Source organism: Myotis nattereri (genome assembly GCF_964212035.1).
Source record: "Myotis nattereri genome assembly, chromosome: 18".
Taxonomy (NCBI): Eukaryota; Metazoa; Chordata; class Mammalia; order Chiroptera; family Vespertilionidae; genus Myotis; species Myotis nattereri.
The window spans coordinates 24300302-24319499 of record NC_138093.1 but is presented as its reverse complement, the minus strand read 5'-3'; the positions used below and the strand labels follow the sequence as shown (position 1 = coordinate 24319499).

At 42.2% G+C, this 19198-nt stretch overlaps 1 protein-coding gene across 2 annotated transcripts in view; it reads right to left on the bottom strand.

Moving 5' to 3' along the window:
* NPL (N-acetylneuraminate pyruvate lyase) overlaps positions 1–19198 on the bottom strand; it is a 36979-nt gene that overhangs the window by 3575 nt on the left and 14206 nt on the right. For both annotated transcript variants that reach the window (XM_081112365.1, XM_081112364.1), the window contains 8 exons: positions 18143–18230; positions 16110–16167; positions 15698–15773; positions 6381–6473; positions 5493–5641; positions 5323–5369; positions 2927–3011; positions 100–139 (listed from right to left, as the gene is read on the bottom strand). In XM_081112365.1, coding sequence (XP_080968491.1) covers positions 100–139; positions 2927–3011; positions 5323–5369; positions 5493–5641; positions 6381–6473; positions 15698–15773; positions 16110–16167; positions 18143–18230 — 636 coding nt within the window. The remainder of the gene's footprint in view (positions 1–99; positions 140–2926; positions 3012–5322; positions 5370–5492; positions 5642–6380; positions 6474–15697; positions 15774–16109; positions 16168–18142; positions 18231–19198) is intronic.

Below are 19198 nucleotides of genomic sequence, written 5' to 3'. Positions count from 1 at the left end.
GAGAATGGGATCAAAATGCATCATATCACTTTCTCTGAAATCCTCAGAGAAAGCCCATTTCCTTTATAGTCTCCAGTAGCAGACAAGAAGGAAACTTACCTAGTTTGATCACAAAGTTGATAAATCTCTGAATACAAAACTGAAAAGGAACAAAAAAATCTATAGTCAGCATTACTGAACTGTGGAAACAATTTAAAGAACTTAGAGGTCAAATTACAGAAACCCCAAACCAAAAAGTCCAGACACCTTAGTTATCTGAAGGTCTGTCAGAGTGGAGAAAAACAGCCAAGTGAGGATGGTTGAGATCCATTCAGGATGCGGTAGGATCTTTTCATACATTTAAGCTTTGTAAAATGGGCCGGGGCAGATAGGAAGCTCCAATGATACAATTGTGCAATAGAGAGTTAAAGTAGAGAAGACAGCCTTTTAACCCATCAAGCTCACGTAGGTAAACTTATCAGAGAGAGCAGTTGTTTCCAAACTGGGGTACACTAACCTCTGGGGTATATCTTTCCAAGATACCTAAGGGGCAATGGGCCAAGGCAAAGATTTACGGAAATCAATTTCTAGATCCTCAACTTCTCTAAGTGCTAATTTCTAAAATGGGTCAGAAAAAGAATTCACACACGGTGGAGGTGTGGGCTGTCCTTTTATATTTCCCCTTTCACAGTCCTTTTTCTCCCACCTTTGAAAAAACAAAGACATAGCTCCCAAATCACTTCCTTGGGACACCTCTGCGGAGCAAATCAAAATGTTGGTATTGGCATCAATAAAGAAAGAGGTTCCTCTAACTAATGGGTAACAAGTCCTCTATAAAAACAAGAGGTTTTCAGTTTCTGCTTCCAACACTGCTTTCAGTGTCGCTGTTGTCAGCTGACAGAATTGAGTGGCACTGTGATAAAATTTCTTCCATTCTTATCTAGTCATTTACATGAACAGGGTTTCAGAGCACTTCTTCTCTAAAAACAAAAAAACAGAAATAGTATTGATGCTGAACTTTAACTCGTCTTAGCAGAAAGTAAGATTCATCCGGGATTTCATGAACTAATTCATAAAAAAAAAAAAAAAAAGACTCCCATCCATCTCACTAAGAGGTGCGTTTTCAGTAACATTTTACTTTTATGCTGTTTCCATCAATTGTATACTGTAATAAAAATTCAGTGCAGAATATAATTTTGATATCCAGAGCCTCCCCCTCACACCGAACTATAGCACACCACATTCTCAAGTCTGCATGTTGCTGCTTTTTTTCACTGAATGTACCATGGAGATCTTTCCGGATCTGTACATATAAAATGATCTCATCCTTTGAAAGTGTATTTTGATTGTGTAACTCAAACATAATGTGTTTAACTATTTCCTTATAGATGATGGGTATTTGGGCAGTTTCCACTTTTTTACAGTTATAAATAATACTGGAAGGAATCTTTGTACACATGTCATTTCACTGAAGTAAATACAACAAATGGAATTTAAGTTCATGAGAAGGGCTAAGGTTAGCCCTAATTTGTTACTTGCCTGCCTCTTCACTAGCCTGCAAACTCCTTTAGGGCAGAGACGAGCGTTACTGAAATTAAGAACTGGACTTGGCCCTTGGCATCCATGTAGATGAGTTAGTGAGACCCACTTGCCTTCCATAAGAAGGTAAACTGATTTCCTTGCCAGTACTGTTTGGAGTAGGCTGGTTTATTTGAGTGGGACTGAAGGGGGGGTGGAGTAGGTAAAAAGAGATACAAACTGGATCAGCCAGAAAAAAGGAACCGCTAAGGGTCCATATCTCAGCTGGTTCAGAGCTTACTCCATCCTATGCTTTCCCTGTCTTTCAGCTCGGAAAAGGTTGGAATGTTCAGAAGTAACTTATTCCGGGAAACGGAGGAAAAAGAAAACCATGAATGCAAAGGGATGGCAGTGTCCACATAATTCAGACTTGCTGTGATTTAAATCACAGCCTTGCGAATGTTTAATTTAGTTGCATTCCTTCCTAAGTCCCTACCCTGTTCCTGCTCTCAACTTCACCTGGTCTGGGGCTAAACAAAGGTAAATATTTAAATGAGCTATTTAAACTTTAAGTAGGAAGTAGATTTAGGTCGGCTCCTTGCTCAGGACAGACCACCTGCTCTGATCTTGCTCATGCCTTTTATTCCCACTCAGTCTTTTGGGATAGTCCTCTGGGTCACTTTCATTATCCTAAAAATACCTGTGCCTCTTGGCCTCCAAAAGTCTTTCTCTTGTGCCTACTCTATTTCTTTCCAGCTCATTCCATTTACCTGAAGTACACATACCAGCTGCTGAGACCGGTTCCACCCAGCAAGGCTCTGTGTTTCCGGGACAGGTAGGCCGTCCTTCGTGTGACACTCATGGCAGCCACATGTCCCCTGGGCTCCTCCTCCCCATCACACAGGAGCGCCTGCTGCTTTCCTTTCCCTGCTTCAAAGCCGGTGGCTCCTGTTTCCTGCCTGGTGAATGTTTTCCATTCTCAGCACATTTCTCAGCTGAAGAGGACTGACCTGCTCTGACTTTGAATTAAGTCTCCCCATTTAAGGTCACCAGCTTCACAGCTTCTGATGACTTCAGCTGTGACGTCCTCAAGGGGATGGCATGTGGTCCTTTCCCCAGAAATCTATTGCTATTCTTTTACAGCCACAAAAATATCTTGAACATAGAGTAAAAATAAGGTTATTTCTAGGAGGAACAGAGAGGAGTCGTTCCTGCATGGGGCCTGTCCTGATTAGGCAGGTGGGGAGCACGAACAATGGGGACAGGTTTGATTTTCATCAAGAAAAAAGTAAGGAAGAGAAGGAAAGGAAAGAGAGAGGCAGGGAGGCAATTTTAACGAGGGCAGGTATGGCAGGATGAGAGGGACTAGGAACTCTCCCGTGGGAAAGAACAAAGGCTGTGGTTCCGGTAGAGGGAAGAAATAGTTAACCTGATAATTCAGGGCTGAAGAGAAGTCCTTCCGCTCATAAGCCTCCAACATCTGGTTCGTCTTTTTTCCCAGGTAGTTATAGGTACTGAAAGAAAACAGCACACACTGTAGAACCAATAAGCCCGCGGGAAAGGTCCAGATCTTCAAACCCCACTGCTGCTTGCGAGGCACAAGTACACTGAGCTCCCAGAAAGTCTATTTTTAGGCCCTAACCTATCAGCGGGTCAGGCGTCTTCAGTTCTAAGTTTTCCAGCAGCACTAAGCAGTGCCAGGAGGAGGCCGAGAGCACCCAAAGCGAATGGAGAAAATGAAGGAAAGTGGACAAGGATAAAATTAGAAGAAAGGAAGAAAGGAAGGAAGGAAGGAAGGAAGGAAGGAAGGAAGGAAGGAAGGAAGGGAGGAAGATAGACAGATGGAGGTGTGTTTAGTAAGGAACCACTGAGTCTCTGGGCACACACAGAGGCACAGCCAGATAAGAGCTGTAGGTAAAATGTGAGTCCTAAAAACCTTCTGCTGGGGAAGTGGATGAAGGAGGCACCACAGGAAAAGGGGCAAGTCCCAATGGATTACCTAAATCCCTTGACAGCTTATGTATTAACCTAGAGACCAGTTTCTAGAAAATAATAATGACAGGAATAAAATGAGAGGCCATTTATTCAGTGCCCATGATATTGTAGGTGCTTGACATAAGCCATGTCCCATTCTCCCTCAGCCCTGCAAGGCAGGCCTGGTTTCTATTTCACGGTGATGAAACTATGGCTCAAGAAGCGCTACAGAGTTGTCACAGAGTTTCCATCACTTCAGGCCGCCCTGTCATATAACCCAACAACAACAACAGCTATTTGATCTGATAAAATGGTCTTGTGGACTTAGGAAAAAACAAACAGCTCTAACTAGCAATAAAGACAAATCACTAACATCTATAACCAGAAAGATAGGTTATAAGAATGTATAACTAGAATGCTTCCCCATTTGCTAACAAAGTCTCGTGTAGTCAGTCAGTATCAGGGAACGTGCTCATCTTGATGTACCAAGAATAGAATGGCTTTCATGTGTGTCGACACTAGAGTCAACAGCAAGGAATTCCAAGAACTTGAAGTTCCTATGATCGTCCGGTAATAAAGTGCAAAAAAAAATAAAGTACCATAGCCGAGAAAAGTCACTTGTAGGTACGAAACACTCCGAAGTCCCACTATGTACATGGATGTCTGAGGAGGTTCAGAATAGTACAGTCATATCCCAGGGGTCATAGATGTGCCCTCAGAGAGGAACGTGATTCTAATGGAGACGACGTGGAGTCTGACCAAATGTACTCTACTTATAAATTATGTTGACCGAATTCACATATCTAATACCAAGGCCAAAACAACAAGAGTCAAAACAGTCACAACTTCCAGGGGGAAAACCACTCCACAGTCAGCAGATGTGGGCATTCAGCTTTCCTTTGTAGAAATGGCCCTACGGTGATGCTGGAGGATACAGGCCATCCCGGCTTGTTCACAAGCCATTAAGGCTATCTAACTCAGTTACTCTTCGCCAAAGCCATGCTCACCAAGACACGCTGTGAATATTATTTGCACCCCCTGTACCTTTCCTGCAGGGAAGGAAGGCACTTTCAGTTAGTGCAAATATTTCAATCCATCTGCCTGCAGACACATTTCTAATGAATTGGTTTTAACATGTGCAGTTAACTGATCATATTGCCGGCCTTCCCTGAGCAGGCATGGGGCCACACGATTCTACTGTCCTGCAGCAGCTTAGCTAGGACCTTGGGCGGACACTTGACTATCTAGTCATATCCTGAGATGCCATATTTGGGCAGCCACGACTGACCGTGTGTGTGTGTGTGTGTGTGTGTGTGTGTGTGTGAGCACAGAAAACCCATTTGGAGAGAAAGGGAGGGGGAAAGAAGGAGTTTTGCAGAGAGATGCAGAGGGGAGCGTCTCCAAAGGACTGCAGATGGAGAATGAGCTGCCTTGGCTGTTAAGAGCTTTGTAGTTCTGGGTTCTCATGTTCTTAGGCTTGGCTATACTTTCTCCTCTTGAGTTTTATATAATTTCCTGGTATTTTATAATAACAACTTGGTTCACATAAGATAGTTCAAATGGGTTTCTGTTATTTGTAACCAAATAATTTCTGACCAAGAAATTCTGTGCATTGCTCTCAGCTCCTGTGCCTGACCTCTCACTGCAACAGAGGCTTCTAGTAACGATGGAGTTGCTCAGTCCTACTGAATTCCCTCTCACTGAAAGATGGTGGAGAAGAAAGGCAACTTCCATAGAAAAGGTGTACATGCAGGAAGTACTACTACTTAGGAGATGAATGCCTCTGTGGGGGGACTTGACATTTATACATTTGTACGTGTGTAACCACTAGGGGAAATCAGTCCTGCTTACCTGCCCACTGCTCCCGTTGCTCCCATCACCAGAGCACTCAGCAGTTGCTAATCAGAAACAGACAACGAGTATTTATTTTTATGCAAAAGAGAAGATGCTCCTGTATAAGCAGCTCCATAAATTGTTTTGGAGGGAAACTAACCTGTGAGATATGCCAAAGGGTGCCTTACCTCATCCACCCCGAAAAGGAAAGCAAACTGTCGCTGGCGATTCTGATCAACGCACTGTCCGAAGTCTAGGAGATCTGTGTCGCTAAATTTCAGCCCTTGGAAGGTGGGGATCTTCTCCTGAATCCCATCCAGCAGCTCCTCAGCACGAACTGCTCGAAACAATGAATGCCTCATGGATCTTCACACCTCCAGTAAATATCAAATAACATCCCATGTAGCCCTTCCCATCTGCACGGAGTTTCCAGGAGCTTTGCTCAGCCTTAACTGACCGCAGGTTGGACATGGCCACTTGCCCTCGCCTAGCAGGGCCTATGTATTGTCACATTATAGCTCCAAGTCTCCCATTCCTTGAAAACTATCACTGGATATTTGTAAAGCACAACTTCTATTTTTATGTTTAAGAAAGAAAGAAATGGAATTCAAAAAATAATCTAAAATATTTCATTTAATTGTAACAGTCTTATTACTAGATAAGTATAGTAACAATCAAAGGCAGCTAGAAGCAAGAAAAGGTCAGAGTACCTTCCTATGTGCCAGGCACTGGGAATACAGTAGGACAATAGGTAGACAGTCCTGTCCTAGTGGGGCTTCCAGGCTGTGTCTTCCTGTATAAGGAGGAGGGGTGTGTGTGATAGACACAAGGTGTCTGCTGGGAGTGCCCAGGGGTCAACTCCTCTCTCATAACTTCCATTATCGGGTGGTGTCAATGATTGAAAAGGGCTGACTTCATTTTTGATAAGAGTGATTTATTTTGGAGCAATTGGAACTGTCTAGTCAACAGCGTTATGCTTTTATGACATGGGGTGGGTGGGAAGGAGTGGGCTCTTAGTGCAATAGGGTAAGATGTGAGGGCGGGAAGAGAGCAACATGGAAAGAAGCAGCACTTACTCTTTACCCCTGTCAAGGCAGGGATGTGATAGTAATAGAATGGCAGCGCCGGGGCAGCAGCAGCCACCTCCTTTAGGAAAGCAGTGAGGTCATCTGAAAGAAAGCAGGAAGAGTCCGGATGTGAACATGTGTAAAACACTGGCTTTCCCTGGTAGATGAACCAGCTCACGAAATGCAGCCATCCTTTTCGGAAGCCGGAAATTCTTGGCCCCTCTTACCAACCCTGTGATTGCTTACTGCAGTGTCTGCAAATCACTTCACTGGAAGTGGTACTTTCCTTTCTGTAGAAAGGCCAAAATGAGATGCTCACTTTCCTACTATTGTAAAGTACTGTTAAAATACTGGTATGGCCCAGCCAGTGTAGCTCAGTGGTGGAGCGTCTACCTATGACCTGGGAGATCATGGTTGGATTCCAGGTCAGGGCACATGCCTGGGTTGTGTGCTTGATCCCAATAGGGGGTGTGTGCAGGTAGCAGCCAATCAATGACTCTCATCATTGATGTATCTTTCTCTCCTTCTCCTTTCCTCTCTGAAATAAATAAAAATGTATTTTTTTTAAAACAAAACAAAACAGTGGTGTGAACCTTCCCACCTATTAAGAGAAGCCCATGAGATACTCTTACAAAAATGAGAATCCCATCCAGTAGGACTCTTCTCCTCTTACCCTAGAGGGGCTAAATGTGGTCAGTGAACAACAAAGACATTGCATTAGGATCAGAATGAGAAAGTTGTAACTGAGGAAATTCTCCAACAAAAGGATAAGCAACATCTGCTCAAAGGGAGTTATGACAGTAGTTGCACATCCCACAATAATTCAACCAGAGTTTGGTACTTTTTCCTTTTGGGGAGAAATCCAGGTATATCAGAGGAGAGCTCACTCTAGTTTACTTAGGAACTGTTACTTTACATCATCCAATGTGAGCTTCAACTGCAATATTGCTGCAGATAATAAATAAATCCAGAGGAAGAAAATGGCGGAGGTTTAGACAGACGTGTCGGTGCCTTGTCCCGGAGCAGATAAGGGCGGGCAGCTGAAACGGGTAGCATACAGCCCGAATAAGCAGAGGAGATTCAGCTGAGACAGTCTGCAGCCAGGAAAGACAGAGAAATCCTAGATAAAGGGAACGGTTAGAGGCTGAGGCTGAAACCTCTCCAGGTGCGCCGGCACAGCCGCGGAGACCGTGCCATCTTGGGTGACTGTCGCTGGCATCCAGAGACCAGCTACTAACCCGGCAACAACGGCTCTCAAGCAGCGCGACTACGTGAACTCAGAGGAACTCTGCTTCTCCCCACAGAAAGGTTAGACTTTCCCCAAAGGTGCGGTTTGCAGTTTAGGTTGGAGAGTGGAACGCGCGCAGGGGGGTGGGGGCTCTGCGCCCCACAAAGACCGCGGCCGTTGGAGCCAGCGTGACCCACGAGTGTGGAAGGGCACCCCCAGGGCTGCTGGCAGAAGGGAACGCTATAAATAAGCACACAGTTGGACGGGTCACAAACGGGCAGCCTCAGATTACGCCAGTTTGCCGGCCACTCGGTGCCAGGAGCCAGAGCGCGCGCAGAGACTTCGCGCAGATTTGGAAGGTGAAGCGTTGCGAGTTCGCACAACTTCCCAGGCTCTTAAATCTGTGCGTTTGATTGTTGAACCCAGTGCAAGGGACTACCCAGTTGGGGTCAGTCACAGAGCTTGTAAGGGAAGGCTGTTTTGGGGGAGCCTGGGAAACAGAGCGGGGAGTGACTACTGGAAAACCAGCTCTGGGCGGAGGACATTCCCAAACCAGCTTCCGGTACAATAGAGAACACCTGGTCAGAGAGGTCCTATACCCTCGGAGGTCAATCCCGACGCACTGCCACCCAGAGGCAGAGCCACGAACTGACTCTTCTGTAAATACAGATAAGGGCTGTCTGGGAAACCAATGTAGCCTGCCTTAAAATCAGGACTGTGGCTTTCAACACAGAGGAACAGTGTATCAGAGGAAAATTCAACATTCTCCTGAATACCTGGTGTGCCAAAAAGAGGAGCAGAAGATCTGAAGCACCTTCATTACAGCCCATTTTTTTTTAATTATTTTTTTTAATTATTGTTTCACCTTTTAACTAAGAAACCATTTATTTTCTTTTTTCATCACCTGATTTTACCCTTTTAATTACTACATTTTTATTTTTAACCAGTATTATTACTGCTGCCATTTTACCATTTTTTTTAAGTGTCATTTTATTTTCTCTTTATTTTATTTTGGGACTAAGGTTCTCCATTCTATTTTCATCGTTCCTTTAGCATCATTTTCCTCTACATCAATTGTGCTGCTGTGCTAAAACTCTCTTCCCCACTTTTCCTTTTGCTGTCCTGTTTCTCTTACCCTATTCCTGCTTTAGATTTTCCCTATTCTTCATACGCCCTGTCTAAATTTCACCCTACTTATATATCCCTTTTCCAATCACCTGCTCTAAATCCTTATCCACCTCTCCCTTATCTTTCTTCACTATCCAAATTTTTTATTCTCTCCTTTTCTCTATTGTTCTGTTGTTGCTTGCTCGATTGTTGAGTATATTGTGTTTTTTTTTTCTTTTCTTTTCTTTAAGGATTGTATGTGAGGTTGTTCTGCTTTTTCTTTTTCTTTTTCTGTCTCCCATTCCCCCTCCCAACCACCACCCCCCCCCCCCCCCCGGCCAGTTATTTTTGTGCTTCTGCTTTCCCTTGCCTCACTTGATATTATTGGCTGTTTGTAGTTTGTATTCACTCCAGAGATCCGTTGCTGGAATTTGTTGGGATTAGTGGCGGTTCTATCGGAGTTTTCTCCTCATATGAATAGTCTCCTCCCCTCTTCTACTTCATTCTATTTTTCTTTTTTTTCTTTTTCTTCTTTTTTTTTTCTTTTCTCTTTTTTCTGTTTTTCTCTCTATCTTTTTCTCTTCTTTCTTCCTTACCCCCCAACTCTCTTAGCTCGGGTGGCCATCTTTATTTGGGGTTATTAATACCGTAATTCATTTGTGTTCAGTGCCTGGTACGTTGTGCCTTGTTGTGTTGTATTTTGTGCCTTTAAATCAACGCAGCAGATCCAAGCAACAGCGGCCTCCTGATCTCCACACGCCCTGTCTGAGGAACAGCTGCTGTGGGTGAAGCCTCCCTCCACCAGCCAGAAGAGCCACAACAGCTGTGAACAGCACCCATCAGAAGACCCGCTAACAACAGAGGAGCAGCTGCTACCACAACCGCCCAAAGAGCAACCACAGCCCGAGGAGCCACTGCCACCTAGGGAGCAGCCACTGAACGACTCAATATCTATATACGTCAGTGAGATCAAACATGGGTAGACAAAGAAATTCCCAAAGGAAAGAAAAGGAGGACTCACCAGAAAAGCAGCTAAGTGATACAGAGGCATACAACATGACAGAAAAAGAATTCAGAATAAGGGTCCTAGAGTGCATACACCGGATGGAGGAAAAAATCGACAACTTATCCAAGAAGCAAGAAGAAACAGATGAAAAAATCGACAACTTAACTAAGACCCAAGAAGAAATGAAGTGTGATATAGCTGCAATAAAGAACACCATTGAAAGTATCAACAGTAGACTAGGAGAAGCGGAAGACCGAATTAGTGAATTAGAAGAAAGGGAAGCAAAACACACCCAAACTGTACTTCAGTTGGAGAAAAAAATTAAAAGACAGGAGGAGAGCCTAAGGGAGCTTTGGGACAACATGAAACGAAACAACATACGAATAATAGGGGTGCCAGAACAACAGAAAGAGGAACAAGGATTAGAAAACCTATTGGAAGAAATAATATCAGAAAACTTCCCTGAGGTGGGGAAGAAAAAAGTCACAAAAGCCCAGAGAGTCCCAAGCAAGCTGAACCCGAAAAGACCCACACCAAGACACATCATAATTACCATGGCAACTGTTCAGGACAAAGAGAGAATCTTACAGGCTGCAAGAGAGAGACGGAAAGTTACATACAAGGGATCTCCCATTAGATTATCAAATGATTTCTCAACAGAAACACATCAGGCCAGAAAAGAATGGACGGAAATTTACAAAGTGATGCAAAGCAAAGGACTGAATCCAAGAATACTCTATCCAGCAAGGCTATCATTCAAAATTGAAGGGGAAATAAGAAGCTTCACAGACAAAAAAAGGCTAAGGGAGTTTATCACCACCAAGCCAGCAATGCAAGAAATGCTAAAGGGACTGGTGTAAAAAGAAGAAATAAAAATCCCAGAAAGAAAACAGCCACACACACACAAAAAAGAAATGGCTACAAACAAGTACCTTTCAATAATAACTTTAAATGTAAACGGGCTAAATGCTCCAACCAAAAGATATCGAGTGGCTGAATGGATAAAAAATCATGACCCATACATTTGCTGTCTACAAGAGACCCACCTCATTAGAAAGGACTCACACAGACTGAAAGTGAAGGGATGGAAAAATATCTTTCAGGCTAATGGAAAAGAAAAGAAAGCTGGGGTAGCAATACTTATATCGGACAAAATAGACCTCAAAGTGAAGGCCATAACAAGAGATACGGAAGGCCACTTCATAATACTAAAAGGATCAATACAACAAGAAGATATAACCCTGATAAACATATATGCACCCAATGCAGGAGCACCCAAATACATAAAAAATCTGCTGGAAGATATCAAAGGAGAGATCGACAACAATACAATCATAGTAGGGGACTTTAATACACCACTGTCATCACTGGATAAGTCCTCTAGACAAACAATCAGCAAAGATACAGCAATACTAAATGACTCACTAGATCAGATGGACTTATAATAGATATCTTCAGAACACTTCACCCCAGTGCCACGGAATATACATTCTACTCAAGTGCTCATGACACATATTCAAAAATAGACCATATATTGGGTCACAAGCAAAGTATCCCCAAATTCAAGAAGATTGAAATCATAAAAAGCGTCTTCGCAGACCACGATGGCATAATATTAGAAATAAACTGCAATAAAAACAACCCAAAATACTCAAACACCTGGAAGCTGAATAGCATGCTATTAAATATTGATTGGGTTACCAATGAAATCAAAGAAGAAATTCAAAACATCCTGGAAACTAATGACAATGAAAACACAACAATCCAAAACCTATGGGACACAATGAAAGCAGTCCTGAGAGGGAAGTTTATAGCTCTACAGGCCTATCTCAAAAAACAAGAAAAAATGGTAGTAAATCAGCTAACTCTACAACTCAAAGAATTAGAAAGAGAGCAACAAGAAAACCCCAGAGTGAGCAGAAGGAAGGAGATAATAAAGATTAGAGCAGAAATAAATAACATAGAGACCAAAAAAATAATACAGAAAATCAATGAAACCAAGAGCTAGTTCTTCGAAAGGATAAACAAGATTGACAAACCTCTAGCCAGACTCACCAAGAAGCAAAGAGAGAGGACCCAAATAAACAAAATCAGAAATGAAAGAGGTGAAATAACAACAGACCCCACAGAAATACAAATGATTGTTAAAAAATACTATGGACAGCTCTACTCCAACAAACTAGACAACCTGGAGGAAATGGACAAATTCCTAGAAAAATACAACATTCCAAAACTCAATCAGGAAGAATCTAAAAATCTCAACAGGCCAATAACTATGGAAGAAATTGAAGCAGTCATCAAAAAGCTTCCAGCAAACAAAAGCCCAGGACCAGACGGCTTCACAGGGGAGTTTTACCAAACATTCAAGGAAGAACTAAAACCTATCCTCCTCAGACTACTACAAAAAATTCAAGAGGAAGGAACACTTCCAAGCTCATTCTATGAAGCCAGCATCACCCTAATACCAAAACCAGGTAAAGACAACACAATGAAAGAGAATTACAGGCCAATATCCCTCATGAACATAGATGCCAAAATCCTCAACAAAATCTTAGCAAATCGGATCCAGCAGTACATCAGAAAGATCATACACCATGACCAAGTAGGATTTATCCCAGGGATGCAAGGATGGTACAATATCCGCAAATCAATAAACGTGATACATCACATAAACAAATTGAAAGAAAAAAACCACATGGTCATATCAATTGATGCAGAAAAAGCATTTGACAAAATTCAACACCCATTTTTGATAAAAACTCTCAGCAAGGTGGGAGTAGAAGGATCATACCTCAACATAATAAAAGCCATATATGACAGGCCCACAGCCAACATCATACTCAATGGACAAAAACTTACACCATTTCCCCTAAGAACAGGAACAAGACAGGGATGCCCCCTCTCACCACTCCTGTTCAACATAGTACTGGAAGTGTTAGCCATTGCAATTCGGCAAGAAGAAGAAATAAAAGGCATCCAAATTGGAAAAGAGGAAGTAAAACTGTCCTTATTTGCAGACGACATGATATTATACATACAAAACCCTAGAGACTCCATCAAAAAGCTACTAGACTTAATACATGAATTTGGCAATGTAGCATGATACAAAATTAACCCCAAGAAATCTGAGGCATTTCTATACACCAATAGTGAACTTTCAGAAAGAGAGATTATAAAAACAATCCCGTTTACCATCGCACCAAAAAAACTAAGCTACCTAGGAATAATCTTAACTAAAGAGGTAAAAGACCTCTACTCAGAAAACTACAGGACGTTGAAAAAAGATATAGAGGAAGACATAAACAGATGGAAGAACATACCGTGTTCATGGATTGGTAGAATCAACATCATTAAAATGTCCATACTACCCAAAGCAATCTATAAATTCAACGCACTTCCCATTAAAATACCAACGGCATACTTCAGAGATATAGAACGAACTCTCCAAAAATTCATCTGGAATAAAAAAAGACCCCGAATAGCTGCAGCAATCCTGAAAAAGAACAAAGTAGGAGGGATCTCAATACCAGATATCAAGTTGTATTACAAAGCCACTGTTCTCAAAACTGCCTGGTACTGGCACAAGAATAGGCATATAGATCAATGGAATAGAATAGAGAGCCCAGAAATCGGCCCGAACCAATATGCTCAATTAATATTTGACAAAGGAGGCAAGAACATACAATGGAGCCAAGATAGTCTCTTCAATAAATGGTGTTGGGAAAATTGGACAGATATATGCAAGAAAATGAAACTAGACCACCAACTTACACCATACACAAAAATAAACTCAAAATGGATAAAGGACTTAAATGTACAACAGGAAACCATAAAAATTCTAGAAGAATCCAAAGGCAACAAAATCTCAGACATATGCCGAAGCAATTTCTTCACTGATACAGCTCCTAGGGCACTTGAAACTAAAGAGAAAATGAACAAATGGGACTACATCAAAATAAAAAGCTTCTGCACAGCAAAAGAAACCATCAACAAAACAACGAGAAAACCCACTGTGTGGGAAAACATATTTGCCAATGTCATATCTGATAAGGGCCTAATCTCCAAAATCTATAGGGAACTCATACAACTTAACAAAAGGAAGATAAACAATCCAATCAAAAAATGGGTAAAGGACCTAAATAGACACCTTTCAAAAGAGGACATTCAGAAAGCCAAGAGACATATGAAAACATGCTCAAAGTCACTACTCATCCGAGAGATGCAAATCAAAACAACAATGAGGTACCATCTCACACCTGTCAGACTGGCTATCATCAACAAATCAGCAAACGACAAGTGCTGGAGAGGATGTGGAGAAAAAGGAACACTTGTGCACTGCTGGTGGGAATGCAGACTGGTGCAGCCACTATGGAAGACAGTATGGAGTTTCCTTAAAAAACTGAAAATGGAACTCCCATTTGACCCTGTGATCCCACTTCTAGGAATATATCCCAAGAAACCAGAAACACCAATCAGAAAAGATATATGCACCCCTATGTTCATAGCAGCACAATTCACCATAGCTAAGATCTGGAAACAGCCTAAGTGTCCATCAGTAGATGAATGGATTAGAAAACTGTGGTACATCTACACGATGGAATACTATGCTGCTCTAAAAAGGAAGGAACTCTTACCATTTGCAACGTCATGGATGGAACTGGAGAGCATTATGCTAAGTGAAATAAGCCAGTCAATGAAGAAAAAATACCACATGATCTCACTCATTCATGGATAATAGAGACCATTATAAACTTTTGAACAATAATAGATACAGAGGCAGAGCTGCCTCAAACAGATTGTCAAACTGCAGCGGGAAGGCCGGGGAGGGTTGGGTGGCAGGAGGTAGGGGGGTAAGAGATCAACTAAAGGACTTGTATGCATGCGTATAAGCATAACCAATGGACATAAGACACTGGGGGATAGGGGAGGCTGGGGGACTGTCTAGGGCGGGGGGATAAAATGGACACATATGTAATACCCTTTGTAATACTTTAAGCAATAAAAAAAAAATGGAAAAAAAAAATAAAAAAAAAAAAAATAAATAAAAAAAAATTAAAAATAAAAAAAAAAATAAATAAATCCATCAGAATTGCTTTTTATACCACTAGAGAATGGGAGAGAATCTTACATTCTCCACCTGAATACTGTAATGATATATTATCTATGATGAATATTTCAGATGGAAGTGTTATGTGTAATTTGTTCTTTTTTTCTTGTCTCTTTTGAGAAAGGTACTCATGTAAAAAAATTTAAAGCCCTGTGAAAAAAAATTTTTACAAATTGTTCACTTTAAATTCCCAAAATAGCAGTATTTAAATTACTTTATATTAACATTAATAGGTGATATTTCATGATAATTTCAACCCATTATACATTTAGTATGGATTTATTTAATCATGCATGTAAATAACTGTTTCTAATCCTTTTAAAATTTGTATTTCTTTTTTTTTCTGATCAAAAGGATTACAAAGACTCAGGGTACTTGGAAACCACAAATGGTTTTTAATTGAGAGTGTAGAAGAGGAAAAAACAATACCTTGATATTTTGGAAGACACTAGATGTGTCTGTGAAATTTCAAATTCATCACTCTCTCAACCTTGTATAGAACATGTAGTCTCAAAACGCTCAGTACTCATATTCCTCTTTTTTGAGAATAATGGTCCCAAACTTTGCCATGTAACTCTGACACTCTGCACAACTCATACAACAAGGAGTGGACACCTGATCTAAACAGAGGCACCTATAGGTTCACCTGAGCTCGGTGGATGACCCAATCAGATTACTTGGCAAAAGAGGTGAAATCCTTTAATGAAGTCTTTTCTTTACGATCCAGGGAGGCCAACTATTCTGGAGAACTGCTGTACCATTACAGTGCCATGCATCTAGTCTATAAAACTTTACTTTCATGAGTTAAGTATAACCATTGTGAATGAAGGCAAAAAGAAGTAGACCACATGAGGTGCTGTGCATTTAGACCTAATTACCTTTGTTCTGTGGCTTGAGAAAGAAAGGTGCAATAACAGCGATACCATCGGCTCCAATTTCTGCTGCATGTTTGGCCTTTAAGAGAAGAAAGAAGACCCTTATGGATCTGGTCACAATTCTAATGTGAATAGGTGTGAGGGTCTCCCCACACCACAAGCAATCCTCTGACATTAGCTGGGTATCCTACGATTCAACTCAACTCCGACACTCTCTACCTGGACATAGAGTCAGATTCCAGATGTTGAGGGCTCAGTCCCCGAGCCCCCTGCCCCCACTTCAGATTCCAGTCACCATCCCAGGTTATCACCTGTGCTTTAGACTCACTAGCTATAGATTGGAAGTTCTAACTACCCAATCCTTGGGTTGATTAATTTGCTAGAGTGGCTCTCCCAGATGGACCTATGTACATACCAGCTCTTGGGACTCCTTCAAGCTCAGGGCTCCTACATGGATTACCACTTGATCCAGCCTGCAAAAGAGAAGGAACAGTTGTGTTAGGGGCAAAAATAGAATATTGGGGACTGACTATAATTATAAGAAATATTAATCATGCTCTATTAACCATGATTGCCTTGTTTTGATTAAAGAAAGGACATTCTAACCTGGGAGTTGTACACCCCTGGGACTTGGGAGTCAACCTTGGAATGTGGTCCATTCTCATTCAAGAACTGCCTAATATCATAGAAAGATTAGCAACCTTGTTGCCCAAACAATGGAGTCCTTCCTCAGCCCACATTGCCTACTTTCCCATGCCTGTAATTCATACTTCCCCATGTAATCTTTGTCCTACCCAATATAAGCAGCTGGCTTATGGGGGGCTGCAGAGCAGATTTTTTTGTGGATGACCTGCTGCTTTCCCATACTGCCAACAGTATTGGAATAAATGCTCATATATAATTCAGCCTTGTCTCTGTTTAATCGGTTCAAGTAGTGACAAGCAGCCTGGATCCATCGGTTGTCTGGTTTCAGTTGCATCATCTGAAGTTTACGACAACATAGAGGGGCTGCACTATTTTGGTTTGTACGGGTTTTAGCAGTTAGCTAATAACTGATTAATTTCAATCTCATGACTATTAAATTCTGCAGTGGCCTATTTATAATTAATCTAATTCAGGACTTTAAAAAAAGAATGTCCAGACAATAAAATTTTAAAGTTCAACTGAGAAGAATTTTGAAACCAATAACTGATTAATCAATACTTGAGTACTTTTTTTGACAAAGCATTGTTTTAGATGCGGTATTTGATGGTGATTGTATACATAAAGATAGGTGTAAAACTTAGATTTTCTTTCTTTTTTTTTGTGGGAGATAGAAATAAAGAGGTTCCTCACAGAGTACAATCAGGAACCAGCCATATGAGAAATGAAGTCACTGTAAAAAGCTTTTTCCAGTCTTTTAAGTCCCTAGAATTTGGCCCTAAGAGGTTTCCTCTAAGACTCCACTGTTCATCTTTAGAAGTGCTCCATGTGGCCCCGGGGGAAGAGGCCACAGAGACTGGTCTTCTCAGGAGAGGAATGAACAAGATCCCACTGTGAAACCAGGTGTCCCAGTGCGTCTCCTGAGGCACTCTGAATGAGACAGACCCCATGCTCAAGGGATGGCGATGCTGCTTTTCCACTTAGGCCCAATCACTGCGTCCTGCACTGATTCCCGAGTTGTTCTGATTGGGTAAAATGGGATGTGATATGATTGGGTTTGCATTGTAAAAAGATAATAAGACTTTTGAAAGGAGAAAAGAAGCTGACTGACCTGTTTGACTCTTACCTGTAACTTTATTGCATGACCTCCTTGTCCCTGTTAACTGGCTCAAGTTAAAACAATCATCCATTTCCTGCTCCCCTCCACCCCGGTGCTAGATGCTGCTAGAGAAAACCACTGTATGGCTTGAATACAAACTTGTCATTTCTGATTCAGGAGAAGGAGGCTCCAAAAGGCCTTCTGGTTGACCTGACTTACTTGCCTTTCCAATTTTCCTGCAGTGGCTACTCCAGATCTTCACTATTCTCCTTAAGCTCTAAATTCCACCCAACTCCTTGTTCTGGGCAGATGCTTCACTTCCTAGAAGCATGAATTTCTCTGTAGAAGAGCCAGAAGCCCAGGGGAGCCAGGCACCAGCACCTTCCCTTTCCCCCCCAAGTCCAGGGCCAGGTAACCCAAGAGGAGGGATTGGTAGACAGCTGAGAGGCAGGTTCCAGTTTCCGGGTGGGATCTCCTAGAGCCAGGCATGTCTTGAAGCCTGGCTGCCCTTCCATACAAAGAAGGGGGCCCCTCTGCCTGGGTTCCTCATCCATGTGCTAGGATCCTCGGGTGCCTGTTCATTGTCCCACAAGCTGACCTTGAGCCTGACTTGTGACTGAAAGACAGAGAGGCTGTGTCATCGAGGAAGAGCCGCTGGTGATACAGCTCTGACAGATGAGTGTTTTTATTGGGGTGGAGCCACTCACTTGTTCCTTCCTTTTGTCACCCACTCCTCTGCGACCCGGCGGCGCTCTGAGATGCTCAGAGACAGGCCTTCTCCCGTGGTGCCATTCACTGTTCCAAATAAAGAGGCAGTCAGTGGGACCAACCAATACCTTTCACCCATCCAACATCAACAATGGGGGTCGGGAGGGAAAGGTCAGAAATCCCTGCTTAGGAGGGAGTAACGAAGAAACAGCAGAGGATCAACTCAGGGAGGGAAAACGCCATTTTCCATTTTCTCCTCAGACTCAGGATTATTTTCTTCTTCACCTTGTTGAAAGTAGCAGGAAGGTGAATTCTGACTTACAATTACAAATATGTCACTGCTATCAGGGATAGAGAGCAAAGATAAGGATAACTGCCTGTGTTTTAGGCAAAGCTCCAACACACCACCCAGTTCGATATTTGGGCTTGAATGGCAAGGCAGTCAACACCCTCCAGTCCTGGGATGTCGGGTCATGACTGCTGTCTGCAGTTTGGCATGGGAGCACTCTAGAACAACTTACTTTTTAAAATATATTTGTATTGATTTCAAAGAGGAAGGGAGAGGTAGAGAGAGATAGAAACATCGATGATGAGAGAGAATCATTGATTGGCTCCCTCCTGCACGCCCCATACTGGGGATTGAGCCCGCAACCCGGGCATGTGCCCTTGACTGGGAATCAAACTGTGACCTTCTGGTTCTTAGGTTGATGCTTAACCATTGAACCATATCAGCCGGGCTAGGACAACTTTTTTATGATAATTCAAAAGAAAGCACCAGGATGTTACTATTTCCTGTAGCAAGCACTCTTATATGTTCACTTCTCACAATAGCCCTGCCAATTACAAATCATTCTTCCCATTTACAGATGAAAATGTGAGGCTCTGAATCACTAACTAATCCAAGTTTGAATCCAGATCTCTGTGATTCCAAAACGTTCCCTTCTAGCAAAGTCATCCCTTAATGGGTCATAGAAAGGATGCAAATGGCACAGGATCCATCACTGCGCCTAATGCATATGGCAGCACGCTGGCTCTCCCAAACGCCAGCATCAGCT